This window comes from Simochromis diagramma, unplaced genomic scaffold, assembly GCF_900408965.1.
Source record: "Simochromis diagramma unplaced genomic scaffold, fSimDia1.1 OVJJ01000816.1, whole genome shotgun sequence".
NCBI lineage: Eukaryota > Metazoa > Chordata > Actinopteri > Cichliformes > Cichlidae > Simochromis > Simochromis diagramma.
Window position 1 is genome coordinate 460,495 of NW_024386908.1, and position 21,065 is coordinate 481,559.

At 44.8% G+C, this 21,065-nt stretch overlaps 1 protein-coding gene across 3 annotated transcripts in view; it reads right to left on the minus strand.

Annotated features, from left to right (window-relative positions):
* Positions 1–21,065, minus strand: part of ano8b (anoctamin 8b) — a 36,113-nt gene that overhangs the window by 9,602 nt on the left and 5,446 nt on the right. For 2 of the 3 annotated variants that reach the window (XM_040034932.1, XM_040034934.1), the window contains exons 2-10: positions 7,462–7,572; positions 6,250–6,382; positions 3,084–3,222; positions 2,896–2,992; positions 2,631–2,747; positions 2,416–2,543; positions 2,164–2,325; positions 458–610; positions 68–194 (exon numbers count right to left, since the gene is read on the minus strand). In XM_040034932.1, the coding sequence (XP_039890866.1) occupies positions 68–194; positions 458–610; positions 2,164–2,325; positions 2,416–2,543; positions 2,631–2,747; positions 2,896–2,992; positions 3,084–3,222; positions 6,250–6,382; positions 7,462–7,572 (1,167 nt within the window). Of the gene's footprint in view, positions 1–67; positions 195–457; positions 611–2,163; positions 2,326–2,415; positions 2,544–2,630; positions 2,748–2,895; positions 2,993–3,083; positions 3,223–6,249; positions 6,383–7,461; positions 7,573–9,601; positions 10,571–21,065 lie in introns of those variants that run through there. The other variant, XM_040034933.1, reaches the window with a different exon arrangement.

The following is a 21,065-nucleotide window of genomic DNA, read 5'->3' on the forward strand; positions in this document are numbered from 1 at the left end:
TTGAGTAAGAGACGCTCTGCTCTGAATCTGCGGTTACGTTTTGCCGGCCTAGAAGCTCGGCGCTCACCCATGTCATTGAGCCAGCAGGCGATCTTCCTGTACACCTCATCACACGCAGTCACAGTGATAGCGAGCATGATTTTGGGGATGAAGCGAGCCAGCCGAGGCATTTCCTTGATCCCCATCACAAACTCCTGCAGAGACACAAATACAACTTCTCAGCCCCCAAAGGAAATAAACACTCCCATTCTATGACGCGTGGAGTCTGTTTGTTTATTATTAGTTACTGTCTGTGGTTTTTGGTTTCGTGGCCATTAAAGCTTCTTTAAAACGCTTCATTACGTCAAACTCTAAAAGAAATCTGACAAAAGAAGATGATTTTCTTGCGTTAAATTTGCTGCTGTATTCATCAAAGCGGGACACAACAAAGAGAACAGATGCTGACAGCTGGACTGACCTGCAGCTCAAAGCAGATGAGCATGACCAGGAAGACAAAACAGAGACAGAGGATACAGATGGGCAGGCTGACCAGCCACCTGAATAGACGCCTCCGCCACGGAGGATAGTAGAACTCCTCGCATCCCGTTATAGGACTGCAGCGCTTGATTCCCTGCAGACAGAGGATATGAAACAGCGTAAAGAGGAGAGGCTGGAGGGAAAACGCACAAAGCACTCATTTGAGTTCTCAAAGGTAAAATGTGAAGCGGAGCCTTCAGCCAGCCGTCACACAGGAGACTCGCTGCCTTTGTTGTTGGCTTTAAATGCTCCTTTTTGATAAAGACAATATTTTAGGGGTGGGTCAGGAGACCCTGGACCCCACATTAGTGACGCTGTTAGATAATCACAGTAACATATTTTTATTTTGTGCTTTTTCTCCTCTTTGCATTTGCACATGAAGAAGCACGTTTCACATAAACGCACATAAACGTGCTGTTTTCTACTCTCACTGCTCAAAGCACTTTAAACAACTCGCCTCATGGACTCACATCGACACTGTGGTGAAGTTCTCCTTCTTTCAGCTGAGGCAGCCGTCAAAAATTAGACCCGTCCTGTTGAGACTCTGATCTGAGCATTTACTGCAATTCATTGGCTTCCATTGAGTTTTGAACCCATTTTAAAATTCTTGTATTTGTTTTTAAGTCTTAACGGTCTCGCCTCTTATTATTTGTCTGAGCTGCTTCACCCTTACGTGCCGTCTCGTGCTCTTAGATCAGCTAGCTGTCCCAGAAACATTTTAGAAATCCCGAGGAGACCGAGTCTTTGCAGCTTTGTCTCCCAAAATGTGGAATGAGCTTCCTCTGGAGCTCAGGCAGGCTCCATCCCTCGCTGCTTTTAAAGCTCATTTAAAAACACACCTCTCCTCCTCGGCCTTTAGCCCGTGTGAGTTGTCGTCTTTGTTTTTGCCCTGTGTACCCATTTATTCTTTTGTTCTCTTAGTTTGGTACAGCACGTTGATCAGCTGTTATGTTGTTTTTGAAGTGAAATTCTCACAAACACTGTTTATGCTTTTTGTACTGAAGTGCTTTCTATCTAACAGTCATACTTCATTATTTTCTTTCCCGAGGATTCGGCTGCAGGCTGGAGCAGCCAGCGATCAAACCACCGACCCTGCGATTAGTGGACGACCTGCTCGACTCCTGAGCTACAGCCACCCAATCAATCAATCAATCAATCAATCAATCAATCCTCAGTTCCACTTCTGACATCTCCTTGTAGTGGAAGAGTAACTAAAGCTGTTCCCAAAGTACATAATTAAAGTTTTTGTGCATCATTCTGATTCGCTCGCTATCATTGGTGAGCATTTAACAACAGGTCGTCTATTTTCAGCTGTAGTCCTGCAGGGATGTTTTCCCATAACAAGGACAGCATGTAACCAGTTTCTCCAGTGTGTTATACTGGGAGCTTCTTCATTTTTAAATATTATCTGGATATTTGCCCACTATAGAGCAAATATCACTCAGCTTCCTTACACGTTGGACTATTTGTTGCTCCATGCTCTGCTTTAAATCTGTCCTCCTGTTTCTCATCAGCTATAACTGAACTGAATCCACATCGTTCGCCTTTAATTCCTGTTGCAAAGCTTTGTTCAGTGTTACTCTGCTGCATTGTCTTCATCTGACGCTGTAAAGCACTTTGACTGAATCAGAGTTTAATTTCTCTCACCCGGAACTGAGGCCGTGGTTCCTCCAGGGACTCCGCAGGCGCGTCCAGCGTTCCCCACTTATACGCCAGCTCCGCCCCCCTCCGCTTCCACCGCTCCAGAAACAGAGTGGCCCACACCACATTGAAGAGGGCAAACACCACGCAGCAGATGTCCCGGCTCGTCTGAGGCAAGCATGCAGACATTTATCGGTTTGACTGGGCGGTGTCATTGTTTCCTTTTCCTACACAAGCACACGGCTCATCTCTGCTCACCTGATCGGACTCGGTGAGCATCCAAAGCACGAAACCGATCACGGCGGGATATAACATGGAGGTGGTGTAGAAACCCAGCCAGGCAAAATACATGGCAATCTTCACCCCGAAGTAGTCACAGATATCATCTGTTTGTGAGATCGATAAGATAACAGTGAGGCAAACAGCAAAGTCAGAGATGGAAACAGCGTAAAAGCGAGCTTTGATTTATTAACCTAACGGCTGCTTCTCACAAACAGCCTGGACCCAAGACTTCATCAGCTGGCTGAGGATCCTCTGCTCATGCAGAGGGAACACCTGCTGGATCACACCTCTCGCACTCAGCTCCGGGACTGCAGAGAGTAAAGCGAGCAGCAAAACATATTTAAGCAGATGATTTACTTTATTTAGTTAGAGAGAGAAGCACTCGAGGAGAGGAAACCATCAATCACACGCCGCGGCCCGCTGAAGACAACGGAGCTTTTAGCTCTGATCACTTACTGATTGGCTGGCCTTCCAGGAAGCTGATGTTATGAAGCACCTCCCCTTGTTTGGCACGTAGGTTGTCCAGCCAGTATTTAATGATGCTCTGCCTCTCCTGCAGCCGCCGGGAAGAGGAGGAGGAGGAAGCAACGTGAGAAAAACTTTCCCCAGTGTAGGTACCTGGGAATAACTGGAGTCGCACTGACCTGCGAGGTGAAGAAGCACAGCTCGCTCTCGATGTTCTCGTAGATGTAGTCCTCCTCGCAGGAGAAGCTCCGTGTTCCTCCGCCAAACTCGGGCTTCACTGCTTTCCTCAGTCCCATTTCCTCGGCGCCTCGCAGCAAACTGCACGACAACATCGGGCAGGTTTTTTTTAAGCCGGCCTCAGACGCCCACGCTACACGTGTAATCTGTGTCATCTGCAGTGCATTAATCTCGTCTAATTAAATCTTTTGTTTCTAATTGCCTACGCGGCGACACCCGGGCTCTCACACTCTGCTGGTGGTAACACCGCACATTATGGAGGCGGCGAGAGGAATAATGGGAGTAATTGCATAGTAACAGCAACACGCGGTGTTGTCTCTCTTTTTACAGCTATGAGCTATAAACATGTATGCCTGCATACTGGGATGGTCCTTTTTTCTTCTAACATGTTGGTTAAACTGATGATTGACACTAAAAATAATCCCAATAATCACCTGATTTATCTTAATTCACAACACTGCAGCACTTCTGTTTGGCCACTTTTCCACATTACTAAAAAAAGCAATGGTTTGTCCTTCAGCTGTAATGTCTGAACCTCATCTCATTTCCCATCATGCCTTCCTGCACATCTTCTATCCCCATGCTCTCGTCCTCTTTCATGCCCACGCCGTCTTCTCTCAGCCTCCCCTCTTCATCCATCGCTCTCCTCCCCTCCTTCTATCCCATCATCCTTTTTTCCATCTCCGTCTGTCCTTCCCGCCGGCCTTGTGCTGAAATCTCAATAATAATGCAGCTCCCTCTCTGTTCCCCGCAGGCTGAGAGCTCACCTCGCCCTCACATGTATATATAGTCTTTACACGCACACACAAAGACGTACGGCCGATGTGTAACAGCCATCCATCATGCAGCTCCATGTACTCGCAGGGGCAGCACAAAGAAGCACGGACGGCACCTGATGGATTACAACAGAAATCTGAGGTGTAAGCTTGTGTTTCACGCCTGAATACTGCTTACAGCGCAGAACCGTCACAATAAAGGTCCTTGTGTGAGGAAGAAAAAAACGAGGCTTTATCTGTTTAAACCAACTGTTTAGTAATCGAAGCCAAAACCAGGAGGCCTTTTAGAGGTGAGCAGCTGCTGCCAGGAATCTTAATGAGATTCTCTCTTTTCTTATTTCATCAAAAAGTGTTCAGCTTTTTAACAAGAAAATACAAAAACACAAAGAGAGAAAGTCTTACAGTGAGGCTGGACGCAAAGCGTGGACAAAGCTAACCTTGTAAAGTAACACTGCTGATGGAGAGCTCTGCGTGTTTATGCTAATGTAGGTAATGCAGAAACTCAGCAGATCCAAATGGCAAACCGTAAACTGCCCGTCAGAGCAGCAGAATGAGTAACTGATGACATGTCAGGTAAGAAAATGTTCTGTTACAGCTGAATTTGCTGCTTTCAGTTAAATGAATGAAGCCTTTCTGAAAAAACGTACAAAACACTCCCACACGTACAGCTCCATCCTGACTCTTTCAGCGATGATAACAACACAACTATAAATCATGTGACGATATGAAAACATACTGAACAAATGGCACAGCTGAACATATCCAACAAAACTAAAACAGGAAAGGATTTTTCACGCTGCTTCATGGTGGACCGGGAATCATTATCCGAGGGGAATTCAAGAGGACGTGGAGTACTTTCTGGGTTATGATTTCTACCACATAAAATGTAGGTCAACCGACCCCACAGCAGGTGTGTGTGTGTGTGTGTGTTTACATATCTTTGTCGGGACCAAATGAGTTTGAGACTCAAAATGTGGTTTTAGTGTCAGGGTTGCAGTTAGGTTACGGTTAGGCTGAGGGTTAGGATTAGGCATTGATTTTTCATGGTTACGGTAGGGGCTAGGGAAAGCATTATCCCAATGAGATGTCCCCACAAAGATATGAAAACACGTTTGTGTGTGTGTGTGTGTGTGTGTGTGTGTGTGTGTGTGTGTGTGTGTGTGTGTGTGTGTGTGTGTGTGTGTGGTCAAGCAGCACTTTCTTTGAGCTTTTCATCCAAAACCCACTGGCACACTTTAAAAAAAGCACTCAGTCCATCCTTCCTCACCACCTTTCCTCACTGCTTCCTCTTTGCGTTTCTTTACCTTGCATCCTTTCTGCTTTTCTCTCTCTCTCTCTCTGTCACACCCGCTTGTCTCTCTCTCTTCTTTCCCACAATCTGTCCGCTCTTACTGCATTCACAGGTAAAAGGTTTATTTTAGATAAGCCCGTCGTCTAAAAGCGCAGTCAGCACAGAGGATTCAACATTTGTGGTGAAATGCAGCACGGGAGCAGCTGCCGCCCTGATCCCCAGATTGTATTTCTCTGTATTTATACGTCAAAGTCAGCACTGATATTAAAGTGACCCTGCACTCACCTGTGACTGTCTGTGACAGTGGGAGTGAAATCACAGCAAATCCACTACACAGAGGTTAGCATGACGCTAAAGCCTCTGGAAAACTTGAAAGACCAGCAGCAGAGGAGCAATGCTGATTCACCAGGCATCAGCTTCACTCGTGATTCACAGTGTACGAGCTAATCTGCTGCGCCTACTATAAGCTGCAACTACATTTAAAACTATGATAAACGGAGGCGCTGCTTCACACCGACACAGCACAGCAGGGTTATTCTCGCCTTTTACATCCCGACTCCCGTAGTAACGTTCAAAAATAACTACACCTCGAGCCAGTGGAGGAAGAGGCGATATTAAGTAATATCTGAGATGGGTCGTTTGTTAATTATTGATCACAGTTAAAACAGCACCAACATCCCGAACTATGATATGTCTGAAGAAGCAGTGAAGGCGAGAACAAGCAAGTTTGATCATAAAGCTGTAATAGTCTAATCATTTTAAAGGAGAGAGTGAAACATTGAACTAACTGATTAACTAAAAGAACAGTTTGATAATCAGTGCTGCGGTCCTACTGTCAGCAGCATCAGCCAACAAATGGCCTGTATTTGTATAGCGCTTTACTCGTCCCTAAGGACCCCAAAGCGCTTTACACATCCAGTCACACACTGGTGATGGCAGCTACATTGTAGCCACAGCCACCCTGGGGCGCCCTGACAGAGGCAAAATGAACAGAAGCACGAACCAGAGGCTCCTTTCTGATTTGATTGGTTGATTTCTTACTTTTCATACGTAGCGGTGATGAAGAATGCGTAGACTCGCGTGTGTTTATGATGTCGGATCTGGATGATGAGCTCTGGGATTCCCAGTCGGATGTGGTTCAGTAGCCATAGTAACGTGTGGTCATCTGTAGTATCTGTAACAGGAAGTGGAAAAACAAAGAGTTCGTGTTGACGCCCCCGTAGGATCTGCCGAGTACTCCCACAGTCTTTGCTTTTATCTCTGAGCAGCAGCTGGAGGTGTGAGGTCATACTACTGAACACAGAAGAAACACTGTTGCTGCAAAAATCCTCACGTTCTTCTCGGCCTGCAGGGCGCCAGCCTAAGCTTACAGCTGAAGGTGAAACTAGGAAATAAGAGCGCATCTAACATTTTTCCACCGACACTACAGTGACTGACTGAGCGTCAGAGTAAAAGCTCGTGTTCACTGCAGTTATTGCAAAGTTAACATGTAACATAAGTCATATTGTATGCCACCGCCAATCAGCTCCCAACAGTCATCGTGGTAAGTGAAGACCCTGCAGTCATGGAAACCCCGACAATCACATGATCCTCTGTGAGGCACAACTTGGTGACAGTGGGAAGGAAAAACTGCCTCGAAACAGGAAGAAACCTAAAGCAGAATCAGATTCGGGGATGGGCGGCCCTCTGCTGGGACCTGTTGGGAGTGAGGGGAGCAAGGCAAGACTAAAGACGCCCCGTGGAAGAGAGCCAGAGAGGAATAATAACTAATGATTAAATGCCAAATTGTGTTTAAACATACAGAGAGTAGAAGAAGAAACAGTGCAGCCCTCAGCGGTCTAAGTTAGATCTGATCCAGGTTTAACTTTAAGCTTTATCGAAAAGGAGCGCTGTAAGCCTCATCTTAAAAACAGAGACAGTGTCTGTCCCCTGAACATGAATTATTTCAGTTTTTGGGTCCATGTGATTGTTTCTGCCAAAACTGTTTCCTCAAGACATTCCCAGGACATCACAATGGGCCCAACAATACAAAAGGACACAGATCCTCTGTGATAGAACAGAAAATTGTTCCAGCGTTTCAAACACGGGGATTACCCTCTTTTCCTATGTGAAAAGCAAATTAAAAAGTGATGATGAGCAGCAGCTCCACACTGAGGGTTAACTGCAGACATAGTTCTGTGTTTGTGATGTGAAAGCTGTCAGTCAGGATTCTCACACGTATGAAACCAGCAGGAATGTGTGTGTTTGTTTGACCTGCAAATGTCATGAGGACGTCGCAGTTCTCTGTGGGCACCGTTTTCATCCAAGACTTATGAGACATGATGTGTCTTCCAGCCTGCAGCAGCCGCTTCCCGAACAGCTTATCTGAAAGACGGAGAGACAGACGGACAGTCAGACGGACCCACGGAGACGGGGACAGTCACCTTTTCAAAGAGACAGGGTGTAAGCAGAAATGGCATTTTTAACATTTTCACACACCCCCGCCACCTGACCCCACTTTCTCCAAACCCTTACCCCTGCTGCCACAACACAAAGACACACACACACACACACACAACTGTCTTTCTTGACAGGACAGATTTAAATGTCACACCCCTCTGACTCACAACACGACACTGACTGAAATAATCCTGCCCTGCCAAGACCAGAGGCCACACATTGTTCACCACCCTCTGCTATGATTTATCACACACACACAGACACGCACACACACATGCACACACACTTAAAGCGGTTATTTCTGAGTGCTGTGATATGTAATGAGTCTCAGAGACAATGCAATGCTCTGTACACACACACATGCATGAACTCGGTCTGTGTGCATCTACTTCATCTCTGGTCCCTGAAGTCCAGAGCAAACTGGAAATAGCTCGACTGTCACAGTAATGTGACATTCAAAACGCTGCCAACTCCAGGCGGGCTGAAGGAAGACCAACACAATAAATTTTCCTCCCTGGATCCTGTAACATCGCTGCAATCTTTGCTGTCCCTGACACCTCGCTCATCTTTCAACAACCTCGCCGAAAAATCGGAGCCAGTGCAAAGAGTCAAAAGAAAGCCGAGTGAACTGCGATGGGCGAAAGCTCACATCCTGCTCAGCTGTCACAGGACCGTCTGTGTAAACTGTTTACGAGTCCTAAATAACAACGACAGCAGCGTGGAGAGGCCATCCCACAGCATCCCCCCCTTAATGAAGAGCAAAGTCAAGAAAGGTGGAATCGCAGTCATGAAAGTTTATTTTTGTATGTTTGAAGCAGTAAAATGAATCTTACAAATGTAAAAGCTCGTCAGTCTTATCAGTTCAGATATCACTTAAATGCTTTTAAAATGTGGCAAACAGGGAAGTGGCTGCTAATTTTATTACAGTGCTTTAACTCAAACTGTCACATTAATGCATCTCTGCGCTGCTGCCAGTCAGCGTGTCATCCTGCTTCCTGGAACTGTGAACAGAGGGACGCCCGGTGGGGCTTCGGGGAAAAAGCCACAGAGTGTATTTGCACATCTAGATTTGTTTTTCACCTTCACATTATGTATGCGCATCAGCACTGGATCAACGTGCACTATGAAGTCATCTCTGTATTCATGAAAAGTCCCTCAGTGTTTAAAGCTCTATTAATGCAGATTTATTTTTTTAAACAAAAAGAGCAAATTACCAGGTGCACCACGCAGGTGTTACAGGCACTCGAGCTGTTTGTTCATGTCTGACAGATCACCGATAAAACCCTCTGTAAGTCACACATCAAGCACGCAGCACACTGTGCTGGGCTAACTACAACAAATACACTACAACACTGCACATGTGTAAGACGTATGAACAGGAAGCTTTGGGTGATTTTTAAAAATGTATTTAACCAGGAAAATCCCACTGAGATTAAAAACTGGCCAAGATGGCAGCAGCGAGTATCTCGCAGTTACAAAAATCCTCCAGGATTCAGAGTTTTGATTTAAAAGCACTTAATGAAATAAATTCTGACGTTTTCCGGTCGTTCGGCAGCTCGTTCCAAGCTGAGGGTGCTAAATGGACAAAAGCTCTTTTGTCAAGTTCAGTTTGTGCAAACTGAACAGAAAGCAACAAGTAACGTCGCGGACGAAGACGATAACGAGCAGCACGTTTCACTGCAAGCAGGGAACATTCTTTGGTATTATTAAGAATGGATGGATCCACCATAGTTGGATATTATAAAATATAAATAACAGCATTAAGGTTACGCTGTAGGAGCAACACCTACTTTTTTACTGTTTTTATTAATTAAGGCCATTATTATTATTATTATTATTTATCAAATATATCCAGGAAATCTAAAGATTCGTCTGCCTCCTATCTGGTGTCTTTTGTCGAGAATAATGATTTCAGTACCAACATCAGTATTTAAAGAGTCCCCCGAGTACTTACGAAGAGGCTGCAACCGCTTTATCTGGTTCCACGCTGATTTTCCTCTGAAGAACATTTTTAAACATCTCAACAGGCCAAACAGGAGACGGAGGTGTTTGTCTTTTTATTCTTCAGTGCTTCTCCTGGATACTGAAATGTGACTGGTTGTTCCACTGTGCTTTAGATGAGATGCTGCAGGCAGCGCTGCAACATGACAGCAATTCTAATGAGTCCTGTATTCATCGCTGAAGGCAACACACACACACACACACACACACACACACACACACACACGAGCAGCTAACAGATTGGTTTCAACAATTCAACAAAGCTTCACTTCATGTGTCCCGATGTTTGATTCATACGTCGCCCGTCAAGGCTTGAATGCACAGACGGGCTCGTGCTGCAGCTTTGTGTTTGCACGTCCCCCCTTTGCTATAGAAATAACCCGCCTCTCATGTTCTGGGAATAAGTTGTTGTCAGTTTCATAGAAATGTATTTTCATCAAGCAGCACAAATGAGAGCACGGCCAGATAAGCAGCTATTTTTGGAGTGTTTTGAGGTAACGGTTTGTAAAACAGCAGCAAATAATAACGGTATTAAACAGGACCTGTGCAGTGAGGGTCGTGTGTTTGTTTACTCTTTTGATCCATATTTATCTTTAAACAACATCTCGGTAAAGACTGTGGAGCAGCTACACAGAAAAACAAAAGATCCCGGATGTCATTTTGGTCGGTGAGTCTGAGCTTGAAAGCCCCTTTGGCCTCGTAACAGAAACCAGGTCAGTGTGGACTCGGCTGGTCCAGGACTCGCAGTCGTACAGATGAATCCTGCATCACTCACGGCCTTCAGAGTCAGGCAGCTGCTGTGGGGCTTATCAGACAGCAGCCAGGCAGGCATAACAAGCAGGGCGTCGTTCTGTGATCTGAGACGCTCTCTGAAGTGTTTCTCTGGGACGTCTGCGTGTGTGTGTGTGTGTGTGTGTGTATATGTGTGTGTGTGTGTGTGTGTGTGTGTGTGTGTGTGTGTGTGTGTGTGTGTGTGTGTGTGTGTGTGTGAACATGAGATATAAAGTATGAGATTAATGGGGTGTAATTCAGTCATGAAACTCAAGCAAAGCTTTTAAATGAAGGTCACAGACCTGATGTGTCTTCTCTGTGAGCAGTTTGATAACTGATTGCCATTTATGTAACCTTGAGCCTCCTTTAAAGATTTTGCTTTGCCAGGTAAAAGCACGTTTGTTTTTAAAGTTTTATGAACTTTTTTCTTCCACGTGGGATAAAAGCTGGGACTGAAAGCAAGCAGCAACCTGCACGCCTGAGAAATGAAGCCGGCAACAGTGACTCCATCAGGTACCAAACATGGTCACAGCACAAGTTAAGCCTTCAAACTCCATAAACCAGCAAACTGATAATAATATGTTTTTATGTGTTATTGAGTTTGTGCACAAATAATTAATGTTCTTTCGTTTCTCACTCAGTCCGGTTAGACATGAGGTTTTTTTGTTCTCTGCCAAAAGATGTGCATTCAGGAAAAAGATCAAATGAACGTGCTATGGAAAAATAAGCCTCATTAAACTGTCTGAATAAGCAGATTTCAGTTTGAAGTCCTTGAAAACCTCATTTCAATGTCAAATAAACAAGTGACAACGAATAAGTGAATAAGGGCCCACACAGCCTGCAGACGGGTCGGCTGGCAATTTCTGATCATGAGTGAAAAATGACTGAATGAGTCCCCAAACGCTGGCCAGCGGTTGCTGGAAGTTGATGGCAGTTGTAGTGAAATTGTTTGGTGAGGCTCGTCACAGAGGCCTACAGTAACCCCTGGCAACCACCTGCCTTCCCCAACCAGTTGGCCAAAACCTCCCAGTGACTGTTTTGCTGCATCGGTTTGAATGGAAGAGCCGGACTTTACAAACAGTTACTCTAAAAATGCACGTTTCCAAGTTTCACTACTGCTGGGATATTTCATGAGTATTTACAGAGAAACACAGAAAATTGGCTCCAAACTAAAGAAATCACAGATTATTGTTGCAGCACCTTCTGTGCAACCGGCGCAACCTCCAGGAGCCACACCCAACCGACGGATAAAGACACATCTTTACCTAGCAACTGGAGGTTGTATAATTTCCAATATGGCGGACAACTCTTGACCAATATGCACACGGTGTCATGTGACCCCAACATCCAGAGCTGCTGGGAGCCTACGACTGATAAAGCTGATTAATGTGGGAATATGAACCTAAACGAAGATGCTTTTACCTTGTGGTGCAAAGCTTTGAGTGGCAGAACTACAGAGGTCCTTAATGAGCATCCTTAGAAATCTCATTAAACTTTTACTGCAGCTTTCAGGTCCTATGATGAACCGCAGGACATTTGACGACCGCACATTTCTCTTCACGAACTTTCAGCTCATCGCTTCAAACCACATTCCTGAAAATATGGTCACAGACGTCCCGAACAGAAATAAAATGTGTCGCTTTAAGTAACAACCAGGAACATGTTTATGGTTTAGCAGTAATAGCTTCTGTGTTTCACACAGGAGGAAGTTCGGTGAAGCGTCGACTTATAAACAGGTTTCATTTAAACAGAAAGCATCAAAAGAAAGCACACACACACAATCAGCCTTCATCATCATAATAAACTATCTGTAACAATATTATGTAGTCTTTATCAAATATTTTACACGTCAGAGATTCTGTCACCGTGAATCTGAATTATTTTCCTCAAATATCACATCCTGAGAAAACAGCAGGTTTGGTGATTCGCTGCAGGTGATGAAATCTGTAAAATCAGCTTAATGAAAGTCTGCATTGAGCTTCTGAAGACTGGATGTTTTCGTCTATTCAACAGAGAGCCTGAGACAGACATAAAGTAATAAAGGCAGAGAGACAGACACAGCTCCCAGCAGACAGAGGAAGGACGGCAAAATATAAAACAGGCAGAAAATACTTGTACTGTCACATCTAGTGTGCAAATGACCCTGTTACAACGATTACATCAGTAAGTGGGACAGCGAGCCTAATCGGGTTCAAACGCCCAACAGTTTCATTTATGTTCCTGACTTGTTGCCATCCTGTGTAGACGAGTCCACAAACAGCCACAGAGGACCCAGAGCTGATCTGTAACCCCAACACAAAGACTGACAGCATTTTTACACCGAGTCGTCAAATCAAATCGTGGCGCCGAGACGTTTGGAATAAATAAAACATTCGATCATTTCGCCCGAGCACAAAATGATCCTGCGCGTCTCGAGGAAAGGGATAGAAACCAGATCCGTCCTGCTTCCTCCTGCTCCCAAACACTGACTCACTCCATCGCTGTGGCAGCGGCCACCTCTCTGTACCGCAAGGTACACGTACAGACACCGACATCGACTCTCGTACACCACGTCCTTCTGGCAGCTGCACACACAGATGTGTTTAGAGGATATGAAAGGCCCTCATCCCAAAGCAGCACAGCCTTCCTGCAGTCTCTCACTTTCTTTCCCCTCAGTCTGCTCTCTCTCCTCTTCATATCTTTTTGGCACCACCGTCTCTTTTCCTCCATCTAAATCTTCTCTTTCCAGCCCCTCAAGGCAGAATCTATCAATCCCTCCTTCCCGCCATGCTTCCGTTTTATCCGTTTCTCTCCTTCAGCTCTCCTGCCTCCTCTCTCAGTCGTCTCAAGAGATATTTGTCATCATTGTGTACACAGAGCTCTTAGGGCTGATGCCTTCACACAGGCAGTGTGCTCTGCTCCAGGAGCCAATACTACGAGAGAGCTTTCCTTCGAAATTACCCTCACCCTAAACCTTCTTCATCACTGAAGGTACGCGAGGAAGATCACGCCGTTTTAATTAAAAACACACAAACGCACCAGCTGAGGTTTCAAACAGCCAGGCCCAATGACAACGAGCCATCGTCTTTTTACAGCCGTTACCACAGGATGTTAAGGTACTTTGGGATAAGTCCTACCATGCTCACAGTTAGAGCTGATGTAGCATTTTCAACACCCATATTTAATCATCATCAATCAGCTGACAGATTTTTTTTCTTTCAGACACATCTCTTTCTTTTTAAGACTTTTTTTACATTTTCGGCTTCCTTGGATAGAGGAGCAGTGAAAGCTAACAGGCTCCAGGTCAGACTTGAACGTGGCCCCCTGAGCTCCGCCCACAAACAGATTTTTCTGACATCGTTTTACGTGTAGCTATTTGTGAGTCCGTCCCTAGCTAGCACAACAATGCAGTTTAAAACTAAATCTGTTTTAATTCAAACAAGTTGTGGATTAATTCCTTTACGCTCTGCTGGTTGTTGCCAATGACTGTAAAGAACATGGACGACGTGGCTCCACCTCCTCCCATTTTGTATAAATGAAGCCAAAATATCCCGGATCTGGGAGACGCCATCTTGAATTTGAAGCCAGGATCTGCGCAGTAGTAACCACGGGTGGAGCCGTGGTATGAAACTCCCACCCACAGACATTCGTCAGTACAACCCCCTCTTAACTTTTACGTAGCCTGGCCGTTTTCCTGCTGGTTGCACTACAACCAGCAGGAAAATGACCCATTAAGACAGCGGTAGGCCGGTGCCGGTCCGTGAGTCGTTTGGTACCGGGCCGCGAGAGTTGAGGCTCAGGTGTGAAATGTTTGGTTTTCAGGGTTTTTATCGGTTTTCAGCGTTATTTTGTTATCGTTTTTATCATTTACTCTGTTTTCCTGGGTCTTTTCACGTGTGTTATGAATAAATCTTCTTTTTTTCGGTACCGGTACTAGTTTTATTTTGTTGTATTTATCCGCGACACGTTAAAGGCCGGTCCGTGAAAATATTGTCGGGCATAAACCGGTCCGTGGCGCAAAAAAGGTTGGAGACCGCTGCATTAAGACACAATAATTACAACAGCTAAGATTCATACTTTGAAATTCCCACATCTTAACATGTCATCATTAAGTAAAAAGTAAAGAGGTTTTTTTTTATTAATATCAACATACCTGTTAAAACATGGTGCTTAGCTAAATTATCACTATATTTTAAACAGTCACTGGTTGTTGCCATCGGGGGCCTGCAGAGCGCCCTCTGGTGGATAAACCTCACAACATCAATGCTCATAACATAGTTGAATGGTGTCTCTCCCATCGGTTCTTAATGCTGATAGCAATATATCAGCCAGTTTATGTATCTCCAACACCTGCGCAAGTAAAAGGTTGTTGGTTCGATTCCAGCCACAGACACATCAAACAGAGAGCAGAGCTACTGACTGTGGCAAGGCAGCTTCATTCGTTTCTACTCATAGTGACAGTGATAACATGCTAGTGTTAGCAGCGTGTTTTTGCACCAAAGCATTTTCCAAATATGGGATAAATAAAATATCTAATGTTATCTTGACCCAGTGACACAGTCTCCTGATGCTGGATTAAAATTAGAGTGACTGTGTTTCACTGACACCAAGAACATTCATATTTAATGCTGAATTACAGTTGTTAGGACATCTAATTCAAAACTACAAGTATGAAATATTTAGCGTGAGAATATTCAGGAAAAAAACCCTCAGTGTTTATTTGCAATACTGTTGTTTTATTGAAAACAATTTCCATAAAATGTTGTTGAAACTCGTGACAAATTGGTTCCAACAGAGACAGAAGTGCAGAGAGCTGTCCTGAGATAAAAGCACGTATCGATGACGTCGCTCGGATAAAGATTTCTGTGTTTGTTACACGTTTGTGACAAATGGGATAAAGACGCGAATGCCCGTGGATGTCAGAACTCTGGTTTCCTCATTAACAGACGCAGGGAGGATAACAGAGACTCATCCTTGGCTTCAAAATGACAATGATTGCTTATGACACTGGAGCCGCCTGTGGCTGAGAGCCAAGAGGACGAGGCAAGAAAAGAGCCCCACCGCTCACATGGCAGAATAATCAAAGCATGGCGTCTCCCATCCCAGCGTCTTTCTACCCTTTACATCACTTTTTTTCCTGCACTTCAAACCTAGTCTCTCTAAATGTGACGCCTTTATTTCCGACTCTCTTTCTTCTGCCAAGTGGGCTGATCGCTGGTTCATTTCAGGTTAGCTGGTTAATTTAAATGAGCAACCGCAGCGGAAAAGCAGAGAAGCAGGGCCTCGGCTGTTGTTTACAATATAAAACTAGGGGCTGTGTGCATTCATCAGGTAATAATCATAAACAGAATCCCTCTCGTGCCCAGTCGGTGCAGAGCACGCCTTCAGACAACCACAGACTGGTTATCTAACTGCATGAACTGAACATTGTCAAGCAGGGATTACGAATCATGAATAAGTGAGTGGTGATGATGAATATAGTGGACTGAATAGCAGCCTTTGTGAAGCAAACAAACCTCCTTGTTGAGCAGTGGACAACTGCCAGTGTGGAGGAAGGCTTTTCTGAGGGGCACGGAGCAAAAAGGCAACGCGGGCAAGCGGGCCTTTCTGAGCAGCAACGTTTTCACTTCAGTGACAGATTAGATGTAGTTCTGGCTACATTTGAGCTCAAAATAAACAATAAACTTGCTAAGAACTGACAACGTTGTTAGTTTCTGGCGAAGAGCTTGACGTGGAAGAAAAATATTCAGAGACGTTATTTGAGAAAACACATCGATTCGCTTCGTTTGGACACGTCACAAACGTCACGGATACGAGTTCTCGATGTGTAAAAGCTAGGGGTGCAACCGTTCATACAGTGCTTTCGGTTCGGTACGCAAATGTATGAACAATACAACATTTTTTAAATTTATTTTATCAACTTTCCTTCTGACGATGCTGTCTGTGTTGAGTGCTCAGTGGATCTGCGTTCGACTACTCCGCCTAGGCTGCACTGTCGAGCGCAGAGCCACTGAGCGCAGCGCAAGCTAGCAAGACAGGAGCTAAGCTCGTTGCTACATGGCAAATTGAACCTCCCCCACCCTCATTCAGATCTGGCCTTTGGAACTATTTTGGTCTTCAGGTGAAGTATGACCTTGAAGGTAAGCGCGTCATGGACTAAAATAAAACATCATGTCGGATGTGCCACGCAATGCTCAATTACATTGGTGGGAACTAGTGCGTTAGCGCAGTTAGCTTGTTGACGCCGTCCAGCCCCACCCACGGGGCGATCCGAGGCAACTCGTTAACGGAGATTTGCCGTGTTGTGGCGTTAACGTCATTTCAGATTAACACTGACAGCACTAGCAGGAACACAACAAATATGACTGCACATTTACTCCGACAGCATCCTAGTGCAAAGACAAGTGGAAGCAGACAAAAACAACAAGCACGCAACTTTACCCGAGTCATTTAGACAGTATTAGCACAGGATTCTCCTTATGGGGACCTGATATGTTTAATATGCTGCTGAGAATATAGCCCAGAAGAAGCGTATAGTATAGCTTTTATTTTGAAAGAGCCATTTCTCTGTAATAAACTCTCTTTTCCAAAGATGAGGGATTCCTCCATCAGATAGATTTATTATTTATTACTTTGTTGTTTCAGCAACATTAAATTTAAAAACTGTACTTTTGAGTTAAAATATATATTTACAATTTTAATAAATGACAAATTAAAAAGGCATGAACATTTTTTTTGTATCGAAAAAATATCAAACCGTGACACCAAAGTATCGAACCGAACCGTGAATTTTGTGTATCGTTGCACCCCTAGTAAAAGCCATCAGCTTATCTAAATGAGGTGCAAAGTGAAATCTGGACAAAGTCCTGCTGGTGATTGTTTCACGGAGAATCAACAACACAACCTTTTATTCAGAGATCGTGCAGAGTGTGGACGACTGAACAGCTGAGGCACGGAGAGAAAACAGACTCATGCATTTTTAAAAAGCTTTTAGTGCATTAGTGTCCAAAGTACACGAGCTCTGTTATTGTGAAAGGGACTGACTTTACTAAGCTTAGAGTTTAGCAGTCGTTTCAGTGGGACTGCGGTCGGACCGAGCTATTTGGGAAGGTTGATTGAATTGTTGTCAGATCCTCTGATGTCGTATTCGCAATGACTCAGAGGATCCAGCTCCTACCAGCACCCCGGGAGATCAGAAAACACTATTAATCATTTGATAATCAGATAATGTGGTGCAGTGAGAGATCCCAGTAAACACTGGGCAAACTGGGCGCTTTTATTCATGTCAGAAAGCATAAGGGGAGGATAATTAGATAATTTGGAGAAAAGGTACTACAGTCAGTCAGTCTGATGGAGCTCTGTCTGTACGATGGTACCATACTCTATTCCTGGACAGGAAAGCCGGAAAGGAGGCTCCGAGTCGGATCAATACCCCGGAGGAACCAGTGATTATTGGACATAACGACACCATTCCTCCCATGAGGATATCATTAATGACTTAGTCAGCTTTGATTTCTTCAGCTTTTTCAAAAGGAGGAAATGCAGCAAATCATCATAATTCATTTAGCCTGGCAGCGCACGCAGAGAGAGAGAGATGTTGGGATGGTCGGTTACGCCACCGTGCACGCTACAAGAAGCTAACACAGTTTAAACAGATGTAGCTGAACTCATGGAAATGGTCGGCGTGAGGCCTAATTCAAAGTCGCAGCGTCTTTGAGCTGGCGAATCCTCTTCTGTTAGAAGGAGGCCACACAGTCGCACTCAAAGACCTTAAAGCAAACGTTAGGCGCTCAGCTGCTTTGCCTGAATAAACAGTGATCAGGGGAAACGTGAAAACGGGAGATCACCCTCTCTCACAGCCACATACGGGTGTTATAGCAGTGGCGATGCAGATCCTGTCCCTCAGCGCGCTTTTCCACATCGAACGAGCTGGAGTAAAAGCTACCAGGAAGACAAAGGGCGCGTAGCCGCAGAGGACACACTGAGTTTGTGTCCTTTTATTTATATATATATATATATATATATATATCGTGATGATGTAGACTCAAGAGTAAAGATAAGCAAGGAGAAAGAAGAAAACGGAGGAGGAAGAAACCTCTGCTCCATCACAGCTGGAACTGTGTGTTCCTGTTCAGCTGTGGACTTTCACCACATTCAAGTTCACATTAAAGGCACCGGCCAAGATCTGACTCACGTTTTTCAGATAAGGAACAAAGGACTCAAACAAAGAACGAGGAATGAAAATGACCTCGTTACACACTCTTCAACCCCACAAGCCCATCAGGCTGTACAGACTCACGCTACACGGCCGAGCTTCATCACATCTCACAGAACATCGTTTCAAACACGGATGGAGGTCAGAAACCTTTAAAGACTTCAAATATGTCAACTTGTATCGCAGGAAACAAACAGTAACACATAAATAAAGAATATTTCCATCCTGTTGAAGAATACAGCTGTGAGCGTATGGAGGCTTAAAAGACATATAATGGTTTCATTGCTGGTTGGAATCACCAGCCAGTTTGTTAGGTACACCTGTTCAAAGGCTCATATCATCAAATATCTAATGAGCGAGTCACGTTGCAGGAATTTGGGACATTCAGGGACGTAAACATGACCAAGACGGCCTGCCGAAGTCCAACCTGGTGACTCCGCCACAATGGAGGAGAAAGACGAACTATCCAATGAGCAGCAGTTCTCTGCCAAGAACAAAAGTGGAGCATTTTAAGAGGACATTCAAAGAAAAGCCCAGAGCGACGCTGTAATCTGTCATCTACAGCTCTGAGCTTTGTGCTCATATCAAAGCAAAAAAAACATTGTTTTTTTACACTCACACATGCAGCTGCTTCAGTTTGGAACAACAAACCCTGATTCTGATCCTCATTTGCACTAAACTAGCTCCGTGTCTCCCTTACACGAAACCAAATCATATACATGCACACGGAGCCGCGTCAGACAACCAGGGTGACAAGCACCTCGAAGAAAAACCAGACAAGCAATCACAGGGAGCTGTAACATTTCTGACAGTGCGTCAGACAGACGTTGTCTGCATTCAGGCTGCTTCAGAGGGGTGAAGGACACGAGCGCGAGGACTGATTGCACCTCGCTACCCACAAAAAAATCAAACTTAGTGGCTGAAACAAAATGAGTCACGGGAGGGTATTTACTGAGAACCGTGAGTGATAAATAGGACAAGAACCAACGTTACTGTGCTTTAAAACTGTCTCCGTGCTAACACTGACACGGATATGTCCGGTTATGAGCTTCAGGAGAAAGAGCATCCCTCCCTGGTGAGTCATACACGACGCTCTGACGAACCTTTGGTCTTTGTGGACACTGCGGAGCAGCTAATGTAGAGCGGTTTCCTACGACTGCGACAGGAAACAGCATTCTTCACCATGGTCACTGGATTTCTCCTGGCTTTGCTTAGCAACTGATGAAAAAAGAAGGGAATCAAATCCAGGCCTAGTCAGTGCAGTCACACAGGATAAAGGGTGCGCTGACCCAACTCCTCTCAGTCCTCGTATTTCTGTTTTTTCCTTTCAGGAACGAGCTATCAGCCTGCACAGGACCGTGCTTTGATGACAGAGTGGAGCCTAAACCCGCTGATAAGGTTTCTGCATTGTGTCACTGCTTCCACACAAACAGGCGGACGGGCAACACCAGCAGCTCTGCGCGCCTCACGCACATTAAGCTCTGGAGTGTGCATTATCGTTTTCTGCGTGCAGGAACGATAATCTTCATGGCTATAAATGGAGGAGTGTAAACTTCCAGAGGCCATGAATGGAGTTTTTCGAAGTCGATTGGCTAGAAGCAAAGAGGCATTATGGAGGATATGATTAAGCCATTAAAAACTTGAGAATGTAGGGCAAGTGAATCACTGCTGGCAAGACAGACGGTTTATCGCAGCTCTGGGAAATTATCTGTAACTTCCTAAAACATATCATCTAATGTTGCTGGATACACACAAACACCTACGCAGCAGGAAGCCTGATAACACAAGTTTGTGTGTTCTGGAGCATCTCTGCAGTTTAGAAAAAGCAACCAACAAGCAGGTAACAAGAAGGGGGGGGCGGGGCCACACTGACCAAGGGCGGGGCTATACTGACCAAGGGCAGGGTCACACTGACCAAGTTCATCACAGCAGATCGCTCTCGGTTTGTTTTAGATTTTCTTTAGTTCATGTTTCAGTTCATATTACTGACTTTAGCTCATGGGCTGGTCCCAGTATGGCCTACAGGGGGCTGGGCCAGTAAAACCAGCACACATATTTAAAGGACACCTCCGAAAGCCTGCGTTAGAAAAAAGAAACAGAAACAATCTGTTTTCTCGGGTCCATCATAAACTCATCCTGTCACGAAGGTCCAATAATGATGCTGTTCCTTTCATGCAGTGCAGAATCAGAGCAAAGACGGCTGCGTCATCAGGCCAGTGCACTAAAGAGTTACAGCAACTTATCATTTAAGGTGCTTTTAAGTCGTTTTTCCGACTTTGGCTGTGAACGTGTGGCTATCAGGGAACGTTTTTGTGTTTCTGTGTGTGGAACAGTTTGAGTGTGGAGTTAAAACAATGTCCAAACATAAAGCACTTCAAAAAGAGGAACTCCACAGAAGAGGAAAAGTAAATGTCTCGGTTCAGTAAGTTGCTGCTTCGTTCTTATTCAGATT